The following is a 20,548-nucleotide window of genomic DNA, read 5'->3' on the forward strand; positions in this document are numbered from 1 at the left end:
CTTCAAAGCCGAAGACTTGACAGGCAACTTGTCTAAGCTCTCACCCACTCGTGCAATGTAGGGACGGGAAGACCGATTCCTTAGTATTCCCTGCCAGATCAGCTTTAAACAAAAAATGTGCTGAATGCCTTTGGACATGGTCAGCCCCACCACAGTGAAACCTCAAATGCTGAAGGCTCTCCCCCATCTGTCAAAAGTGTAGGCTGGTGGACAAACTGGTCTACACCTAATTGCGGTTCGCCAGTCCTCTCTCCCACAGTCATACTCCTGGGATCTGGAGACTGCGCACTGCCCTGGTTGTGGCTTCCCCACCCTATATGGATGGGATGGCTCCTTTATTTCGTAACATAATCTATCTTGCTTACGTAGACAGACATTTAGTTTTCATTTAAATTTTGGTAAATTGATTAGTTGTACCTTAGTCCTTATTTTGTGTTACTTGGTTATGAATCAGGGCATCATAAGTACTATGGAAACAAAGTGTGATAGTTTTGGTCCCCATAGTTAGCATATTGAGCCTCTCATATTCTCTCATCGTCTCAGAAGGTAATTAAACTATAGCAAGACTTAAAATACTTAGTTATGAGGACACTGTTACACTTCTGCTATTATTAAAAGTGAAATCAATTATTTAAAAATGAAAAACTCATCTTTGTTGTCAGTGTTTTACCCAGAAAGCAGAGTTGCTTACCTGTATCAGGTCCTCTCTGAGGACAGCAGGATGTTAGTCCAAACACATGGGTGACATCATCAGATGGAGCCTCAACACTGAAAACTTATGTCAAAGTTTCTAGAACTTGCCACACTGAGCATGCCCAGCATGCCCTATACCACCTATCCATATGGGGTCCCTCTCCAGTCTTATAACATAGAATTATACATAAATGAAAAAAATAGGAGAAACTTATTTCTGCAGGGTGGTGGGCGGGTTCGTGAGGTCTAACATCCTGATGTACTCTGAGAACAGCTGTTACAGGTAAGCAATTCTGCTTTCTCCGAGGACAAGCAGGATGGTAGTCCTCATACATGGGTGAACCCCTAGCTACAGGTAAAAAGGGAACCAACAGACACCGAGCCAGCTGCAACGGGCACAACAACAATAGTGCTGTTGGTAACAAGAGAGGGAGACAGCCTGAACCCAAACAGGCCCTAGGCAGGACAGACCTGGGTTCTAACCCTCAAACAGATTCCAAAAGGACAGATTGGCCAAACCTACTGTCGCGTCAACCATCCCCATCCAAGCAATAGTAAGATGTGAATGTGTGGAGAGAACACCATATCACAGCCCTGCAGATCTCCTCTACGAGAACTGCTCGCAAGTGGGCTACCAACACTGCCATGGCTCTGACAGAATGAGACTAGACATGACCCTCAAGATACAGTCCTGCCTGGGCATAACAGAAGGAGATGAAATCTGCTAGTCAATTGGATAGTGTCTGTTTGGCAATGGCAACACCCAACCTATTCCTATCAAAAGAAATAAAATGTTGGGTGGACTGTCTATGGGCTGCTCCAGATAGAAGGATAAGGTTTGCTTACAGTCCAAACTGTACAGTGCTAGTTTGCCTTGGTGTGAATAATTCATGGGAAAAATGTTGGCAGAACGACGGACTGATTAAGATGGAAGTCCGTCAACACCTTAGGCAGGAACTTAGAGTGGTTTTAACATAGAAACAACGGCAGAAAAAGACCAATCGGCACATCCAGTCTGCCCAGCAAGTTCCCACATTTATTTTCCCATACTTATCTGTTTTACTGACAACCAAGTTCAGGGCCCTTGTTAGTAACTGTTTGATTCAAAATTTCCTGCCACCCCCTACCATTAATGCAGAGACAATGTTGAAGTTGCATCAAAGGTGAGCATAAGGCTTAATGGTTATGGGTAGTAACTGCCGCATCAAGCAAGCTACCCCGATGCTTGTTTACCCAGACTGCACAGATCCATGCCTTGTTGGATGTTGTCTGAATGTAATGTTACGCATGCCGTTCGCGGCAGACCCGCGGCACGGCCCCCTCACCTCTCTGCAGTAACTCCAGCACCTGGTTCCTCGTCCCTGGTGGCGGTGGGCCGCCAGTTCCATCCTCAGGCCTTCCCCTGGTGCCTCCAGCTCAGCTACAGTCCCTGACGTTCCTAGTCCAGCCACCACTTCCATTGCTCCACGTCGGGCTTCTCTGATCACAGAAACCAGGAAGGACCACTGTATCACAAAATCAAAGTTGATAGCCAAGGCACCACTGCCACGAGGGAATTGACTGCAAAAGGAAGCTTACTGATAAATGACAAAAACCCTGACTAGGAACGCTATTGGGGATGGATTGAGAGGGAGCCAATGTAAAAAAAAACCTACAAAGAAGCGAGAGAGAGATTTCCATAAACAGCTAAAAAGGCCAAGATTTGAGCTCTCAAACCGTGATACTGCAGCTCTGCAGAAAAAGAGATGCCCTATACCATGTGTCCCCATGCGGACACATGGTATAGGGCATGCTGGGCATGCTCAGTGTGCCAAGTCAAAGTTCTAGAAACTTTGACATACGTTTTCCGTGTTGGAGCTCATTCTGATGATGTCATCAATGTGTGAGGACTACCATCATGCTTGTCCTCTGAGAATATGAATTTATCCAAAACCATGTATCACCTCAAAACTGAAGGATTCTTGTACTGTCACCCAAGTGACAACATAGAATGATAGCAACCTATAATCATAGTATTTATTTAAAATTTCCTGTATTCCACTCATCAAGATTATGACCATGGTAAGAGGATAACATTAAAATATAAATATAATTTCAAAAAATCATAAAAACTTATACACATTAATACATAAAGTATTAAATATTCAAGGATTAATACTTAAAATTTTATCCAAATGCTTGCTGAAATAAAAAAGCTTTTAATGGTTTATTAAAGACTTTATATCATCAATCGCCCTGCGAGCACTAAGCAACACATTCCATAAAGTTGGTCCAATTACCAAAATGGTACATTGCCGCATCTCCTAAAGCTGCATATCTTTGATGGAAAGTACTACCAATAAACCACTTGTCTGAGGAACATAATAGGACAAGGGGAACAGATCAATAATAAATCCAGCAAAGGATCTGCACCCCTTAACACTTTACAAACTAATGAAACAGTTGTGAAAGTAATCCTCTGAGGAACTGGCTGCCAATGTAGCTGCTGCAAAATGGGTGCGATGTGATCCCTTGGAGCGCAATTTACAATTAATCATAGCTGCATTTTGCAACAGTTGCAAAACCTTTAGTTTTGAGTTTTTTTTTTTTAGTTTTTCTTTTATACCCTTCTCAGGGAATCATACTTTTATGAAAACAACTGCTATCATGTTGGCCTATACTGCAATATCCTATGCATGTTACTGTGCTTAATTCTGATTGTGATGAACAAGATCTTAATGTAAACATTTTTTCTATTGAGTTTTTCCAATAAAATCATGCAATTTACCTGGATAATCTGAGCAGCAAGCTCTGGTGTACCATGCTTCAGGTCATGTCCATTTATAGAAAGCACTCTATCATTGCTGCAGAGCCTTCCATCCTGAGCAGCCAATCCTCCTTCCAAGAGGTCCAAGATAAAAACCCCAGGCTCATCTGTCCTACGTACTAACTTAATGCCAAGCTGTTCATTGGAATCCCTTTTCAGCAGAGTGATATGAAAGCTCTCATCTCTTAGAGAACCACTGTTGATCGGGGGATATGTTCGACTGCCAAAACGTCTCTCTCTGAGCACAGTGAGATGAAGCACAGTGCATGGTTGGGAAAGAACAGTTCTGGCGTAGTTATGAGACACATTACTGATATCAAAATTATTAACCTATAAAGAATACAAAAAAAAAAAAAAAAAAAAAAAGAATATCAACAAATATTTCAGACTAACAAGCTTTGAGAGTTTGTACTTATTTATTGAATTTAATAGATCACGTGTAAAAGCAATTTAGCCAGGTGGCTTACAATAAAATAGAACTTATAATACAGTTTAGGAAGGAAAAGTATTCTATGATTTTTAAAGAAACGGGGGCTATGCTTTATGGCAGTGTTTCCCAATTTTATGAAGCCCAAGGCACACCTACATTATCAAAAACATGTGGTACACCAAATTCCACCGAGCAGGCACTGCAGACATCAAGAGGCCAAAAGAAAGCTACAGAAGCACTGAAAGCCCCACCAGTCTTTTTCAAATTTTTAAACACAGGGAAAGAGGGGGCGGAGGCATATGTGAACCTGTCACAGTGGACCAGCTCCCTCTATGTACAAGTGCAGGAGAAGGGAGAAGCCAGTGTGATGCATTCCGCTGGCTCAGTTACCTCGGCTGCTGCAAGTGGCTGCCACAACGCCTTCAATGTGGCTGTAACCAATACTCAGCATGCTCTCCCCATCTCACTCAGCCTGGGGATAAGACAGAGGCTGGAAGGTCTCAAAGGAGAAGATTCAGGAGGGGAAAGATAAGGAGGTGCTGTATGAAAACATGTGTGCTGTATAAAGCAGGACCCAATATATATGCCCTGCATGCTGCCCATTAATTATCACACTTGAGAGCTCATGCTGTAGCTAGGAAGAAGAGACATGTATGATAATACATGTTCTCAGAAAGGAGCTCCAACATATTTAAGAGCCGCCAGTGGTTTTTCTTGTTGCAACATAGTGCTGACAGCAAAGCTCAGGTGCTAGCCTGGATCTGAGCAGTGGACAGTAGTAATTTACCGTGACATACCTGATCAGGTCTGAAGGCACACTGATTGAGAAATGCTGGCTTATCACATGAGATTTTAAGGGAACATATTATGTTTTTGATCTAATTTCCCATATATTTAAGAGAACATAGTTTCTTTTTATAAAGGTCAAAATTGAAAGGAAAATATTTTATTGGGCCTATGCACTTAGCAGCAATATTAAATTTGGAAGGTAAGTGCAGGTGACCTTCCAAATTTAGTACACACATTAAAATGGCTAATGTGCTAATGGTACAGGAGACTGTTCACAATCCAGAAGGTGGCACTCCCCGGGCGAGGCTCGGGCATTGCACTTGGGCTGTGCTGACCCCTGCGATTTCCCCACATGCACTGAACACTTCAAAAACTGAAATGATCCATCTATCCACTATTCCTCATTCCTCCTGTGGTCCCCCTCTGAATTTATCTTTGAAAATTGTACCATCCCCATCTTAAACTGTGCTCACAATTTAGGAGTTACTTTGGACTCAAACTTATCAATGTCTGCCAATATTTCCACAGCAAAATTCATTTGCTGAAAAGACTAAAACCCCTAATATTTCCTACTGATTTCCATACTGTATCACAAGCCTTGATTTTGACAGATCTGGATTATTGCAACTCACTCTACTTAGGTCTTCCAGATACCAGCCTGCGTCCGCTACAATTAGTCCAAAATACATCTGCTCGTCTTGTTGCCAACATAAACTTCAGAGATCACATTAACTCAGTCCTTCAATCCCTTCAGTGGCTTCCAATACGGCAACTCATTCAATATAAAGTTCTTACAATTATTCAAAGCAATTCACAATCCCTCAGTTGTTTGACTCTGTTCCTCACTAACACAGGGTCATTCATCAAAATGTGTTATGGCATTAAGCTAGTGCACAGCGCGAATGCAAATTTTGGGAAGGGGCAGTATTAGGGAGGAGTCTGGGTGGGATTAATGAAAATGAGGGGCAATATCGCACAGTGCGATACCATAACGCATGCTATCGCTCAGTTTTAACACCGGAAATAACTACACCTTTTTTCCTGGCGTTAAGCTCTGCGATATGACCGAAATGGCCATAACGCAATTTGCAATACATTTTTCGAATTGCATTTTGGCCATTTCTGGGCTTGAGACGGAAGTGGGAGTGAGAGTGAGAGAGATCGCCTCTGGGGAGGCCCTCACAGTGTGCAACTATTTATATGCTTATAGGCGGGGCATCTAATAGCGCGAGGTGAGGTGTTGATTTAGGGGCCAGTTTTTCATGCAGACTGAGACGTACGAACAGCACAGTACACCTCGGTGAAGATATGAGGACATTTGGAGTGCGGAAAGTCTCACAAAGATGAAATTTTGTACTATGTTATCTTGGCCTAGCTTGATGGTACCCTGTTATAGAGTCCATCAAGCTAGGATGAGAGAACATAGTAGAAATGTCATTTTTGTTAGACTTTCCTTATCCCAAATGACGTCAAATCATCACCAAGGTGTACTGTGCTGTTCATACATCTCACTCTGCATGGAAAACTGGCCCCTAAACCCTAAACCACCACCACCTCGAGCTATTAGATGCCCCTTCTATAGATATATAAATACTTGACTACTTTGAGGACCTTATAGACAGTCTCTCTCTCTCTCTCTTTCAGCGCGAGATGCGCTTGAAGGGCATGAAAAGTTTACCACACCATGTGATACTACCGATGCAAAGTGGTATGTTATCACATGGTGCGGTAATTCTAAAATTTCCATAAATACGCCCCTTTTTCTTAGCGTGGGCATTATCCATGAGTTATCACATTTTGATGAATCTAGGGGTAAGACTGTACCAACCACCATGTCATGATCTATTATAAGTTCCCACAATCAAGACGGCAAGGCTAGATTTAATAAGGAAACACGCCTTTTCAGTAGCAGGCCCCATTTTATGGAACTCAGTCCCTGCTAAAAACATATTTATGTTTCACCGCCTTCAACAAGCTCCGAGCAGTATGACCTCTCTCACCCCCCCCCTTTTCTTTGATTTGTATTTTAAATTATCTTATTTTACTCTCTATATTTTAAAATTTGTTTGCTCTGAAATCCAACATTCCCCATACCTATGCTTCCTCTCTTTTAAATTATGTATGTTCTTTTATGTAAACCGCTTAGATCTACCTAAAATTGTATAGGCAGTATTCAAAGCATTTTAAATAAATAAATAATAAATAAGAGTATTTTGTTGTGATAATTATAACATACTTCTATTGTAATGTAAAGCACAAGACCAAGGACTGCTCTAATATCTTGTTAAAATTGGAAAATGTTATTAGACCTCAATCATGTATTTCTTGAATGTAGTTAATGTCACAATATGGCTTCTATCAGTCACCAGTTAAGATAACGAAGATCGGATATCTTTACTGCTACACAGCCAACTGGTTCGGCTTCCAATTTGTTTTCTGGGTCAATTTCTATCTGTCACCTACTTGAACTATAAATGTCTGTGATGAACAGCTTTCAAGAGTTATCCTCTCTTCATTAGGTCAGTGAAGAAACAGGGTAGTAAGTCCAAAAAAAAGGTATCATTTACAAGTTGCTTGTTGTCCCTTAATTCTATATATTCATGTGGCTAACAAGGCAACCACAATTAATAGTTTTTATGCACTGTTCTGGCATAAGAGAACCATTAAATTGCTCAAAGCACTACACATTCAAAATTAAAACGTGATCAGCTAATCAAGATACCTAATTTGTTGACTATCCTTGCATACTTAATCACTGTTTTCTAGTGAACAATTTGAAAATTAACAATTATGCAACTCCCATTCTACTACCAAGCAGAAACCAATAAACACTGTTTTAAATCATAAAATTCGATTCCATACTTGAAGAATTTGATCTCCAGCTAGGAGTCTTCCATCACGGGCAATGATCCCATCACGATAAACTTCTTGAATGACAATGTTGATCAGAGGAGTTTCATAACCTCCCACTACACTAATTCCTAATTCAATGAAAGGATTAGTCCGGTGAATTTCAATCGCAGTGATCTCCCCTTCAGGTAAGCGAGGTGGATGTTGTGTGGCTGTCAAATAAAAAGTAATCTGTCAGTTTGTTTTATATCATAATACAGCTTCAATATAGTAAGTTGAACATAGTAAGATGAAATTTATGATACTTGCAGTAGTAGACACAACTACACAACAAACCATAAAACTAGGACAGTCAGCACTTATCTGTTGCACTGTAATTAATGAAAAAATATCTAGTGTTATTGAGCTATATAATGTATCTATGCACAGAGGAATGTTAGAATAATGTCTAACAGTGACTTCAACTCCTTGGGAGCTGTCCTTGTATAAATGTTCTGAATATTTCTCCTACAATTTTCTTTATTTCATGCAAAATGTAATATTGTTTTTCTTTCTAAAGAAATATATGTAACAAATAAAAGCAACTCACTGTATTCTACCCAAGAAGTTGAAAGGAAGTTAAGTTATGAGTAGCACAATTAATACTGGTTTCCTCTGACAACCCAAGAAGCAAACAAATTACCAACACATACACAGAAAGGGTGCCAATAACTGGTGTATGAACAGGCTACAAAAAGGAAAGGGAAGAGGAAGGGCTATCTTCCTCTGTGGAGAGACTCAGCATTTCCTCTCTAAAATCCCAGCTGCAGGAGGTGCTACTGTTAGTTCGTTGTAGATGGATGTAGGAACTGCTCAGTTGCCTTTTAGTACGAGCAGTATAGAATTTCATAGATGGTAAGTCTGCTGCTCCAAGGGGGAAATATTTTACTTTAGAAACTGAGATATACCAGTTCTATGGAAAATAAATGCATATAAAGCTTACTTCATTATACTGATCAGTTCACTAATAGGAGCTTAATATTGAGAACATCTCTATACATAATTTGCTAGGTTTGTGTGTTGGTCACTGACAATCAAGTGTAAAAATTCATATTTGTGTTCATTTTTCAGTCTATTTACTCATTGTTTTGCTCTGCATAGCGGTTACTCGTGGTATTCCTACACAAATTCTTCCTTAATTTTAAAGACAAAAGAAAAATAATTTGCAAATCCATGGCATGCGGCATCTAAAATTGGCTAAAAGGACAGATGGAGAACTAAACTGTGCGTACTTTTAGCTGTACACAGAGAGGGCACTTCAAATAGCAGCTTTATGTGCACACATCAAACTGTGTACAAGTACATCAAACTTTAAATGAATGCTTTACTACATAGGTGCCTACATTATCACATCTATGCGTGTGCCACTACTGACGTGGATGTTATCACAAATTGCATATGAATTCAGCCACTGATCTGCACATATCAATAGCTTGGTGTAGATGCCACTGGTTTTTCATATTCATTACCATATACACATGTACAACAATTTGATTCCTCTCTACATGTGGTTTGAATGCCTTTCGTTCTCGTCATTTTTCATGAGCACTTATGCTCGTTCATTATATAAAAAGTTCAAATGCTGGCAATGTATTTTTATCTTTCTAACGGCCGAATTTTAATAGTCCAGTGGGTGTAAAAATTGGTACTTACACACATAGCCGGGCCCTGTGCGCGCTGCACGCATTTTCAAAGGGGCCCGGTCATGCGTGTAAGTATCAATATTCACACAAGTGCCAGGCCCTGAAAAAAGGGTGGAGGTCAGGACAGCCACCATTAGCCGCTGTCCCGGGGAAGTGCATGCCGACAGTTGGCCGGCACGCGCAAACTACTTCTGTTCCAGGGGAGCAGTAAGTAGTAAAACAAAAAAAAAATGTAAGCCGCTGGGATGGGTTTAGGGGGTAGGGAGGAGAGGGGAAGAGGGAGGGAGTTTAGGAAGGGGGGTAGAGAACTGGGGAAGGCTCGATTGAGTCGCCACACATAATTTGCAGAAATTCACCCCTCCCTTGCGTGCACGGATTGTAAAATCCGGTGCACGCGTGCGCGGCCACTTGATTTTATAACATGTACTAGAAAAAGCATTCCACATATGGTTAGAACCTCTTAACAATTGAAATTGAATTCAATATGAAATAGGAAGGTAGAAAGCACATACTATTTGCTACTGTGGTCTCCTCAAGAGCAGCATTGTCAAGGCCATTCTCATCTGTCCACATTGGAAGAGAGGTTGAGGTTAAATTGCACTCTACTGTTACTGTTTCAGTCCTAGCTTGATCTGTGTCTGGTGATAAAATACTGGGATGATCTATTACATTGGACACAATGTCACTCTCGCCCTCAGCCTGCAGTTTGCTAGGCCTCCTGCGGTCCAGTACAACTCTCCGATGAGAAGCTCCGGGACACCTGGAGATATCAGATTCTGTTATTGTCATATGCAAAGCAAACACAAACACATTTCATCAACATCAGTTCCAAAAGCAAAACATGTTTTTGAGAAAGTTCAACACAAAGTTTTATAAAAGGTAGCATCAGCAAATGGGATGAAAGAACACAATTTAGCACGTGTCTATAAAGCTTGTATTAAGTATAAAGTACTTTTTAAAAATTATTTGACTTTTCCAAAATACAAAAAATATATCTTTGCACAGTAACCACAAGAGTTATATAATTAAAGATACAATAATTCAAGGTTATTTAGCACAAACCTTCCTCTCTCTATAAAGACCAACAATTTGAAGGGGGAAATCAAAATTAAGAGGAGCAAAGAAACAGAAGAAGAAATCCTATATTATACAACAGGCGGCATACAAACAACCACTCCAATTATATATCATTGAATAGACAATGGAAAGCTATGGGTTAGATACAGAATTCATCCCCTAACACTTAGGAACTCCCTTAACTGTTCAGGAATAAAAAAAACTAAAAGTATTAGTATTTAAAGTATAATGTACTTTTAGCACAAGATATATTTGCTGTTAAAACATTAGTGCTAACAAATATTTAAAGCAAAACAAAAGCATGCAAATACAGGTAAATCTTGTTACAGCTAATATCTCGCATTCTGCGTTATTCTTTAAATTGTATCGAAAGACATTTTGTAATGAGAATAGCCACTCTGCAACAATCTAGTGACCAGGTCTCCTGATACTAATGAGGTCCATATTCAGAACAGTCTGGAAAGCAAAGTTAGGGCCTGATTTACTAAAAGCATTTTTCACAGACACAAAACGGGAGAAAAGCCTTAATGAATCAGACCCTTAGCCAGATAAACTTATCTGGCTAACTTTGGAGATATATTCAATAATGCAACTGCATTATTGAATATAGCTGGCTAACTATAGCCTCTTAACTTTATCATAGCTCTTTGGCTCAACCAGACTTAGCCAGCTAAAGCATGCGGCTAACTCTGAATACTGGAATTAGCCGGTTAACTTAGCCAGTTAACTCAACTCCTCCCAGTTATGCTCCCAAAATGCCCCTAACTTATCCAGCTAAATTCTAGACTCCTAACTTATTAGGGGGCTAAACTTTAGCCGCATATGTGCCCAAATATTCATTGAGGTGGCTAACTTCTGAGGTAGCCGGCTAAATGCTTTTGAATATGGACTTCAATGTTTCTTCTCTTTCACTTCCTCTTCTCAGTAAGATCTGCTTTTTGCTTCTTAGCCACTGTCCTATTACCTTGAGCAGTAAACCTAAAAATTAATGTCTACAATTTAAAAAGCATGAAGGTAGTTTTAACTCACTTCAGTTTATTCAATCCAATTGTGTTCAATTTATGAAGTCCATTTATGTCTGATGCTGAATCAAATTGCATTATGCAACCTACCCTCCTAAAATGTAATCTCATTGATCCACTTGGCTCTGCAATTTTATTGCTCTTGATTTATATCAGTGGGAATGCAAAATATGTAACAAGTAACAGTATGTAAATTACAATCTTTCACAAATTATAAAATTAAGATATTTTAGTTCTGGAAAGCCAAGAATGGCTCAAATGCGCAAAAAAAGATTAACAAACAGATAAAACATTTAATACTATAGGGAACGGGGCATACTAACAGCAGCTGTCTGTAAATGCCATGAAGGGCAGTAAAAGGACACAGAGGATTCATATTTGCAGGAGTGTTATACACATATGCAATAAACATTTTAGAATTATGGCAGGAAAGTATGAATCCTGGGCTTCAAAAATAACTTACAGTGAACAATAACATACTCTGTGGCTTAGTTACTAAGCTGTGGTAAAAGCAAATACCGTGTGTTACTAGGCAAAGCAAATACCACTTTATGTGGTGATTTCACGTTATTTGCCTTACTGCAAATAAAATCAGGGGCAATAAGACTTAAAAATAATGAACTGCACTGATTGCAAAGAAGCTCATTATTATGGAAGTGGAGTAGCACAACTCACTAAAATCTTTGTTCTCTACACCTCTAGTGCATACATATTTAGGTTCTCAAGTCTCATCGCATGTGTCATTTGATGCAGACCCCACAACATTTTGTTGCCTTACTCCAGACTGCTTCTAAAATGTTATAGGGTCTGCCCCTCTTACCCACTGCTAGTTATGGCCCATGAATAGTGATGACCTATCCATGGGTCACTCAAAGATAAAGTCCTATCCCTCACTAAAACTGCTTGAATACTTTCTATGTGTATTTACGACAAAAAGAACTCTCAAATTGGATAGTGGATTGTATATCCTTCATAATGTCAGGGTCATAGCAGCATCACTGACCCACTTAAGTTCTACTTCATATGAGATATATAATACCATAACATGGAGGAGATCAGTCCACATATTTACATCCCATTATTATTTAGATACTGATCCTGATGTGGCAGTTATTTTGGGCAATCTATAATCCAAGGTCTTTTCAAGGGTCAGAGCCTAACTGCAGTATCCTAGGGCACATTTTTATCTTATTTTAGGTTGTCATTAAAAAAAAAAAAAAAAAAAAGTTGATTCACCCCATTGGTGAGATCTGTTTATTGGGGGGGGGGGTTTCCCCCTATTTATGTCCAAGACAACCCTTAGCTAGGAAGTAAAAGTTGCGTGATGATGAACTGCTTGCCTTTACAGAAAACAGCAGTTCACCACTCACACAAATCCTTCTGCCTCCCCTTCTGGAGTTGGCCTCATAAGCCTAAAAACAAAACTGAGCCATGCAGCACAGCCATAAGGGAGCGGGAACTTTCATGTATGCTCTTAAGGGATTTACTGTATGCTTCTATAAAGAAAAGTATGGAAACTGCATGTTCTGTGTTTCGGTGCCATTTGTGAGATATCCAATGGTATGACAGTAAACCATATGTCTTCAGAGAATTCAATTTGCTCGAAAACCAATATGGTTACTAAAATTCAGTACTCTTAACAAAATATAAAGCGTTCCTAAATTACCAAAGTGTGATACTCAGAAAGAAAACATAGAAGCACTTCTGTAGTGTCTGGTGATTTTGACTCACTCAAAAATTACTTGGAAGTACATTTCTGTAACTCCAGAAACTAGGAACTAAAGTTCCCAACACGCAACCAGCATACAGGCATTATAAATATGCTATTAGGTATACACAGAGGGAGTGCTGCCTGTAGTACCTTCACCTGCTGGTGGTAAATTGGACTTGCTGGGAAAGAATGGTTAAATCTTGAAAAACATACCTACAATACCTACTAGAGATGTGCATTCGTTTTTGCATGGTTCGGGGGCAACAACAAAACCCGAAAATAATTTTTCCAAAATTTCGGAAAAATTTGTATTTCAGGTTAGTGCACGCTAACTCCTCTTAGTGCACACTAGCACTAAAACATTAGCGTGCACTAACTCCCGTTAGCGCACACTAACCCGAAAATTGGAGGCCCACAAAAAAAAAAAAAAAAAAAAGCCCAAACCGCGGGAAAAACGAAGTTTCCCACGGTTCTCCAAAAATGAAGCCTGAAACGAAATTTCAAAACTATGCACATCTCTAATACCTACAGTACCTGAATGTAATCCGCTTTGAAGTGCCTGAAAGGCAGAATATAAATTAGTCTGATGTTAGTGCTGGGCAAAATTGCAGAAGCCATTCTTATAAACAAAATCACTAGTCATATACTGTAGATCAGGGGTGGCCAATCTGTGGCTTAGAAACCACAAGTGGCTCTTTCATGTGCAAAATGTGGCTCTTTTGCTTCTGCCACATAGCAACCGAGCAGGACTTCAGAGGACAAGAGGAGAGGGGTTGGAGCAGGAAGCACATACAATAGAATAAAGCAGAAAAGAGCCATATTCTTTCAGCTCCTCTTACCCCTTCCTGACCTCAGTGCTGCTTGTTACTGCAGAAACAGAAGAGAGGAGCTGAAGCAGGGATCAGAGGGTTGTCTCTGTTCAACTCTGTTCTACTCCTTCCTTCCCCTCTTCTGCAATCAGCCAGAGTGGAGGACAGGAGGGGGCCATATGGGAAGGGTGAGACTGGAGCTGACAGGACAGCAGTCAGCTTCCTGCTCCAGCCCTCAGCATCTTGTCCAACCCCGCCACTTCCATCCTACCCATGCTGCTTGGGGTAGAGAGCTCTTCTCTGGGCTGCAGGCTAGAGGAAGAGACTGGTGTATACACAGCCCCAGGCACAACAGCTCATTATACTCCCAAGACTCGAGATTCAGCCGACAGAGGGGAGGAAGGAGTCACTCAGAGTTCAATCAGACCAGAATTTGTGACAAAGGAAAGGAGTGAATGATGAAAGGGGGTGAGGGGAGATGGGGGTGAATATAGCTAATGAATACTTTGGGGAGCAATGCATGACGTGAATGTTGGGGGAAGGAGAGGGGTGTGAATGCTTGAAGGAGAAATGGTACAAGAGTGGATGAATGCTTCTGAGGGCAATGATGTGAAAAGGGATGCATGTTTCAAGAGTTGGGGGGGGGGGGGGGGGGGGGGGGGAACGACAGCACAAGGAGGAGCTTAGGAGCTTATTCTGTAGGAAGATGGTGATGGGAGGTGAATAGTTATTCATTCCAATCTCCTGGAATTCAGCAATGCAAATTGGACTGTCTGGCACCTTATCCTCCCCAAAGTCCATGCTGCCACCTCTGTTCTGCAACAGGAGACCAGGGCTTGGATGGGAAAATAGAGAGAAGGAGAGAGGGCTAGAATAGGGTGTTTTATGAGAGCCATGTGGGTGAAGAGGAGGGGGCCATGAGAGTGTCAGGAATGGGGGAAAGAAGGGCTTCAAAAGAATGGGAAGAGGCAGCAGAGGGGTGTGAGAGAGAGCCAGGAGGAGGGTATGTGTGCAAAAAAGTCAGCAGTGGTTATTGTAGGGAGGGTGAAAAAATAGAAATGGTGTCACAGTGGGGAAGAGATAGTGATGGGGAGGGGGGAGGTGAGAGAACCAGTGGGAGTAAAAGAAAAGGGAGGATGAGGATGGGTGACAGTCATAGGTTGTGAAGGTAGAAGAAAGGGTGAGAAAGAGCTAGAGGGGATGAAGGGGGAGAAGGAGGGTGAAAGAGCCAGAAGGGGTGATGGGGCAGGGAAGAGAAATGAAGTTAGAGGTGTGATGGGAATTGAGGGGTGATAGAGCCAGAGACAGCAAATGGATGGGGAAGGAATTGAGAAACACATGGGGTGGGGGGAGGGGGTCAGTGAAGTAGGGGGTGAATACTTCTAGGGGGAGTGACTTCAAAAGGGGTGAATGTTGGAGGAAAGGTGGTTGAGGTGTGAGTACTAGAAGTGGTAATGGTGGAAGGTGTATGTGAGACAGCCACAGAGGACACTGGAAGGGTGTGTCAGAAGGAGAGATAGAGAGAACAAGAGAGTGAGGACAGAAGAGGTGCTGGTGGTGGGCTGAGGGTGAGGAGACAGTGTGCAGAATAGCACAAGTAATGGGGGGAGGGAGGGTTAATGCTGGAGCCACTACATCCCTTTCATTATTTTTGTGGGATCTGGGGGAATGTTATGCTGGAGTTGCTGAGAGAGTCACTGGTAGGGGCAAGATGTCAGATTGAGAGACTGATGGGGCCAAGAGAAAAAGGCAGACAATGGGCAGAGCATGGGTGAGAGAAAGAGGGAGATGCAAGTCAGAAATAGGTGGAGCAGGGCGAGAGGATTGAAAGAGACTGGTAGGGACAGAGTGGGGAAAGAGAGAGAGACTGGTAGGAGGATTGAGAGATTGTGCGGACAGGATGGGATTGAGAGACAGACTGGTGGAGACAGGGTAGGGGAATCGAGGGAGAGACTAGTGAGAGGACAGAGATTGGGAGACAGGATGGGATTGAGAATGGGGAAGGGTGGGGGGGGGGGAAATCAAGAAACTGCTGAGCAAAGGGTGGGAGGATTGAGACACTTGTGGGACAAGATGGCGGTTTTGAAAGAGACTTGTGAGGAGTTCAAGAGAAACTGCTGGGAACAGGATGGGATTGAGAGAGAAACTGGCAGGTACAAAGTGGGCATCTTGAGAGAGGAATGGTGCTGGAAGGGTACCCTAGCTCCCCCCTCATTTTTTTTGTTTTAATTATTATTTTTAAACATGACGCTCTTGGTATTGTGCATTCTGATTTCTTGGCTCTTGGTATATGAAAGATTGGTCACCCCTGCTGAGGACAGACATGACAATAGAAAAGAGTTAACATGGTTTTAGAAAGGGGAAGTCTTGTCTTACCAATCTTTTAGATTTTTTAAAGGTGTAAATAAATATGTAGGTAAAGGTGAACCAGTTGATATATTGTGTTTGGATTTTTAGAAAGCATTTGACAAGTCCCCAGTGAGAGACTACTCAGAAAATTACAAACTAATGGAATAGAGGGCAGTGTTATATTATGGACTGGTATCATGGTTAAAAGGTCAGAAATAGAGAGTAGGACTAAATGATCGGTTTTGCAAATGGAAAAAGGTTGTTTGTGGAGTACCACATGGATTGTACTAGGACTTGTGCTATTTAACCTGTTCATAAATAATCTGGAAAAGAGGAGGAGGTGATCGAATGTGCAAATGACACAAAATAATTCAGATGTGTTAAAAAAAAGCAGAAGATTGCAAGTAACTGCAAAAGGACCTTGTGAGTCTAGAAGACTGAGCAACTTAATAGCAAATGAAATTTAATGTGGAAAAGTGCAAAGTGATACACGTAAGGAAAAATAATCCCAACTACAGGTACATTATGTTGGATTCTATATAGGGAGTCGCTACCCAGGAAAAAGACCTTGGAGTCCTTGTGGACAGTATGTTGACATCCTCAGCTCAGTGTGTGGCAGCAGTTAAAAAAAAGCAAACGGAATACTAGGAATGATGCAAAAAGGAATGGAGAATAAAACGGAAAAAGTACTTCCTACAATTTGTTTTGAACCTGCCGGTTGTTGGTTTCATGGGGTGTCCCCCTTGTTTTAGTATTATTTGAAAGGATAAATAACCATCTTTTATGTACCTGGTCAACCCCATTTCATGATTTTATAAACTTCTATCGTGTCCTCTTCTCAGCTGTCTCTTTTCCAAGGTGAAGAGCCCTAGTCTGAGTAGTCATTCAACATAGGAGAGGTATTTCATTCCCTTTTATCATTTTTGTTGCCTTCCTTTACACCTTTTCTACTTCCGCTATGTCTTTCTTGAGATGGAGTGACCAGAAATGCACACAATACTCAATGTATGGTCACACCTTGGCTTGATATAGAGTCAATATGATATTTGTACTCAACACACAATCAAGCTGTGGAATCTGTTTAGATGATATGATCAAGACGACTAGCATAGCTAGATTTAAAAGTGGTTTGGACAAGTTCCTGGAGGAAAAGTCCATAACACATTAGCCAGGATGAATAAAGAAAGCTTTTACTATCCCTATGAATGAGTATCAGGAAACAGTTACACTTTATAGGATCTGCCAGCTTCTTGTGACCTGGATTGTTCACTGTAGGAGACAGGATGCTGGGCTCAATGGACCATGGCCCCACCCACCGTGGTAATTTTTATGTTATGTTGACGTAAGAAATACATAAAAATACTAGAATAGTCAAATGGACTTGGTTTGGACTGAGCTATAATAAAATATCAATATTCAAGTATAAAGGGACACCGTAGTGCATCTTCTGCCAAACTCTGAAAGAGCATGCAAACACTAGGCTCCAAAAGCACCACCCATGTGCATAGTGAACAGAATATCAGAACGAAGCAAGAAAATAGAAGTTGAAAGCATCTTCCAAGGGGTGCTAAACCTGAAAGTATGTTACACCAGGGGCTCTCTTAGAATGCCATGCATTTAAAGTGTACTTAAGTATCTCTATAGAAGACATGACAAGATGTCACAGACCTGAAAAATATTATGTTCCAAAAGTAAAACAATGACTTGTGCACCAAACACCTATTTCACTAAGCTTTTTTCCCATAGACAGAGAATGGTAAAAAAGCCTCAGTAAGTCAGACCTAAAAGGATAACTTTCAAAGATTTCCATGTGGCCCCATATATGTGCATATATGGGTGTGTGAAAATCTAGTATAGTATTTTATAATCTGCGCATATCTGGTCCAGTAGATTAGAAAATACTTGTATATCCACCCCCAACATATGTGCGAATATTTTCAATGCACTGAAAATACATACATTCTCTACCTATTTTATAAACATACAAGCCGTAAAGCCCGTTAAAACGGGCTACATCCCTCTGTCTCTCACCTCCCCCTCATTCTCTCTCCCCTCACTCTTCACCACCCCCCTCCCCCACCCACTCCTCTCCACCCTCCCTCTCCTCACTCAGTCCCCCCTCTCCCTCACTCCCTCCTCTCCCTCACTCCCTCCCACTCAGTCCCCCCTCTCCCTCCCACTCACTCAGTCCCCCTCTCCCTCCCTCCCACTCAGTCCCTCCCTTCACCCACCTCCATTTCCTCCCGGCGCCGTAAGCGCGACTTCCCGCAACCCTCACCCGGCTCCATTGACTCCTCCCGCTCCTGCCGGCAGATCTCGGGGGGGGGGGCGCGGGAGAGACACCCCCCCCCCCCCCGAGATCTGCCGGCAGATCTGGGGAGGAGAAGTAGCGGCGCCGCTGCTTTCTCCTCCCGCTCCTGCCGGCAGATCTCGGGGGGCGCGGGAGTGACACCCTCCCCCCCCCCCGAGATCTGCCGGCAGATCTGGGGAGGAGAAGCAGCGGCACCGCGCGCGCGCGGCGCCGCTGCTTCTCCTCCCGCTCCTGCGGCCCCACCGCCATTTTTTTTTTCCTGATCGACGTCCTTGCCCGCACATGCGCAGTAGAGCTGCGCTCTACTGCGCATTTGCGGGCCGTCGGTCACAGGCCATTTATAAGGTAGATGATGCTTACATATTTTATGCATGAAAAAAATATAACTTGAATGCATAAAACCCTGCTTTAAACAAAGTACCTATGCACATGGACTTGAAATCACCAGTTTGCTGATACCTTCACCACTTCACCCAGTCAGTCTCCTGTTCACCAAGATGTGATCTACCTCCCAAAAATAGCAGACAACAGACAAGTCTGATATCACTTATGCTAATTAGGTATAAAACTGTGCATATAACTTGCCTAATGTATTCACATGAATCTCTTATAAAATAGCTAATTATGTGCAAACCTTTTAGCTGTGCCCCAAAATGCCCTACACTACCTTTTTTAGTTTGCGCAGGTACATGTGTGTATGAAGCGAAATACATACACGTGCTTTTGATGTTTATAAAATAGCATGTATGCGAATACAAGCTGCTTTCGCACATGTGTGCTAATTTTATGTTCGGAATTCCTTTGAAAATGTATTCATAAGGGAAGAAATGTGCCACATAATTTTAACACAGTTATGCAAGACATACTCTCAGGGGACAGTTTTCAGACTGCTCTAGCTGCAAGGATAATAAACTTTGGCCTGATTTATTTGTCCTTGAACTCTGCTTGGGGCAAATAACTGTGCTTCCATGTTCATAATGTAATAATAGCCAAAGAGATTTACGCAGCTAAACTCAAGTTTACCTGCATAAAACTGCAGACTGATTACTGCCCCTATCTCCCACTGTGGTCAGAAGTATCCATTCATTCACAGCATGCATACCTTTACCCACCTGAAATAATGCGCATAGTTAGGTCACAAGAAGGAAACTACATGCAGAGAATGAATAATCAATTTCTGTGCATCATTTCTAGGGCATACCTTTTGTGCCTGCTCCCATGTTGGTGCAGAAGTATATGGGTACATTGCACCAGCAATCTGCATGCTGACCACATTTTCAAAGGGAACTTCATGAGGTTTTCCTTTGAAAATGAGCTTAAAATCAGAACTGCAACCTCTTGGGGAGTTTGATTATTGGCTTCTTTAAATGTATTACTGAAAAATAACTAGCGTCAATAACCAGAGAGACCAATTCATTGCAAACAACTAAACAGAATATATTCTTCAGCAAATTGTTTTTTTTTCTGCTTCTATTAAATAATTTAAGATAGACTAACAACCAATACCAGGTTTTAGATTCAGAACCTCTGCATCAACAAAAAATGAGATAGCTATTTTGATTCTTAGCTATATGACCTAAGCAAAGCTTAGAGGCTCTTGTGAACCACTAATTCAAGAAGACCAAGGTTAAACAATTAGGTAATGGAGTGGTAAATGTTCATGACATAATTATGATTTATGTCTCATATCCCTCTCAACTCTACTAGCTTAATGAAATCCTTCAATCTCTGATGCTGGCAGGAAGCTAAGATGTGTTTTCATGTCTTCAAGTACGTCATATAGATTACTTAACTACAAACTGCAAATACAAGAATGAACACAGGCAACAAAAAGGTCAACTATGCAGATTTCAGCTCCATTGAAATCTTGATCTAAGCAGAATATTCCTGCAGTATACATAATCTCTTATCCATCTATTTAGATCTATATCTATATAAATATATGAGGTTACTTACCTATAACAGGTGTTCTCCAATGGACAGCATGATGTAAGTCCTCACATATGGGTGACATCATGC

General features: G+C 41.4%; 1 protein-coding gene across 8 annotated transcripts in view; it reads right to left on the reverse strand.

Moving 5' to 3' along the window:
- The window catches only part of LNX2 (ligand of numb-protein X 2), a 172,325-nt gene that overhangs the window by 83,948 nt on the left and 67,829 nt on the right, over positions 1–20,548 (reverse strand). For all 8 annotated transcript variants that reach the window (XM_029602591.1, XM_029602592.1, XM_029602589.1 and 5 more), the window contains 3 exons: positions 9,763–10,010; positions 7,581–7,780; positions 3,461–3,829 (listed from right to left, as the gene is read on the reverse strand). In XM_029602591.1, coding sequence (XP_029458451.1) covers positions 3,461–3,829; positions 7,581–7,780; positions 9,763–10,010 — 817 coding nt within the window. The remainder of the gene's footprint in view (positions 1–3,460; positions 3,830–7,580; positions 7,781–9,762; positions 10,011–20,548) is intronic.

The sequence above is a fragment of the Rhinatrema bivittatum genome, chromosome 5 (assembly GCF_901001135.1).
Source record: "Rhinatrema bivittatum chromosome 5, aRhiBiv1.1, whole genome shotgun sequence".
NCBI lineage: Eukaryota > Metazoa > Chordata > Amphibia > Gymnophiona > Rhinatrematidae > Rhinatrema > Rhinatrema bivittatum.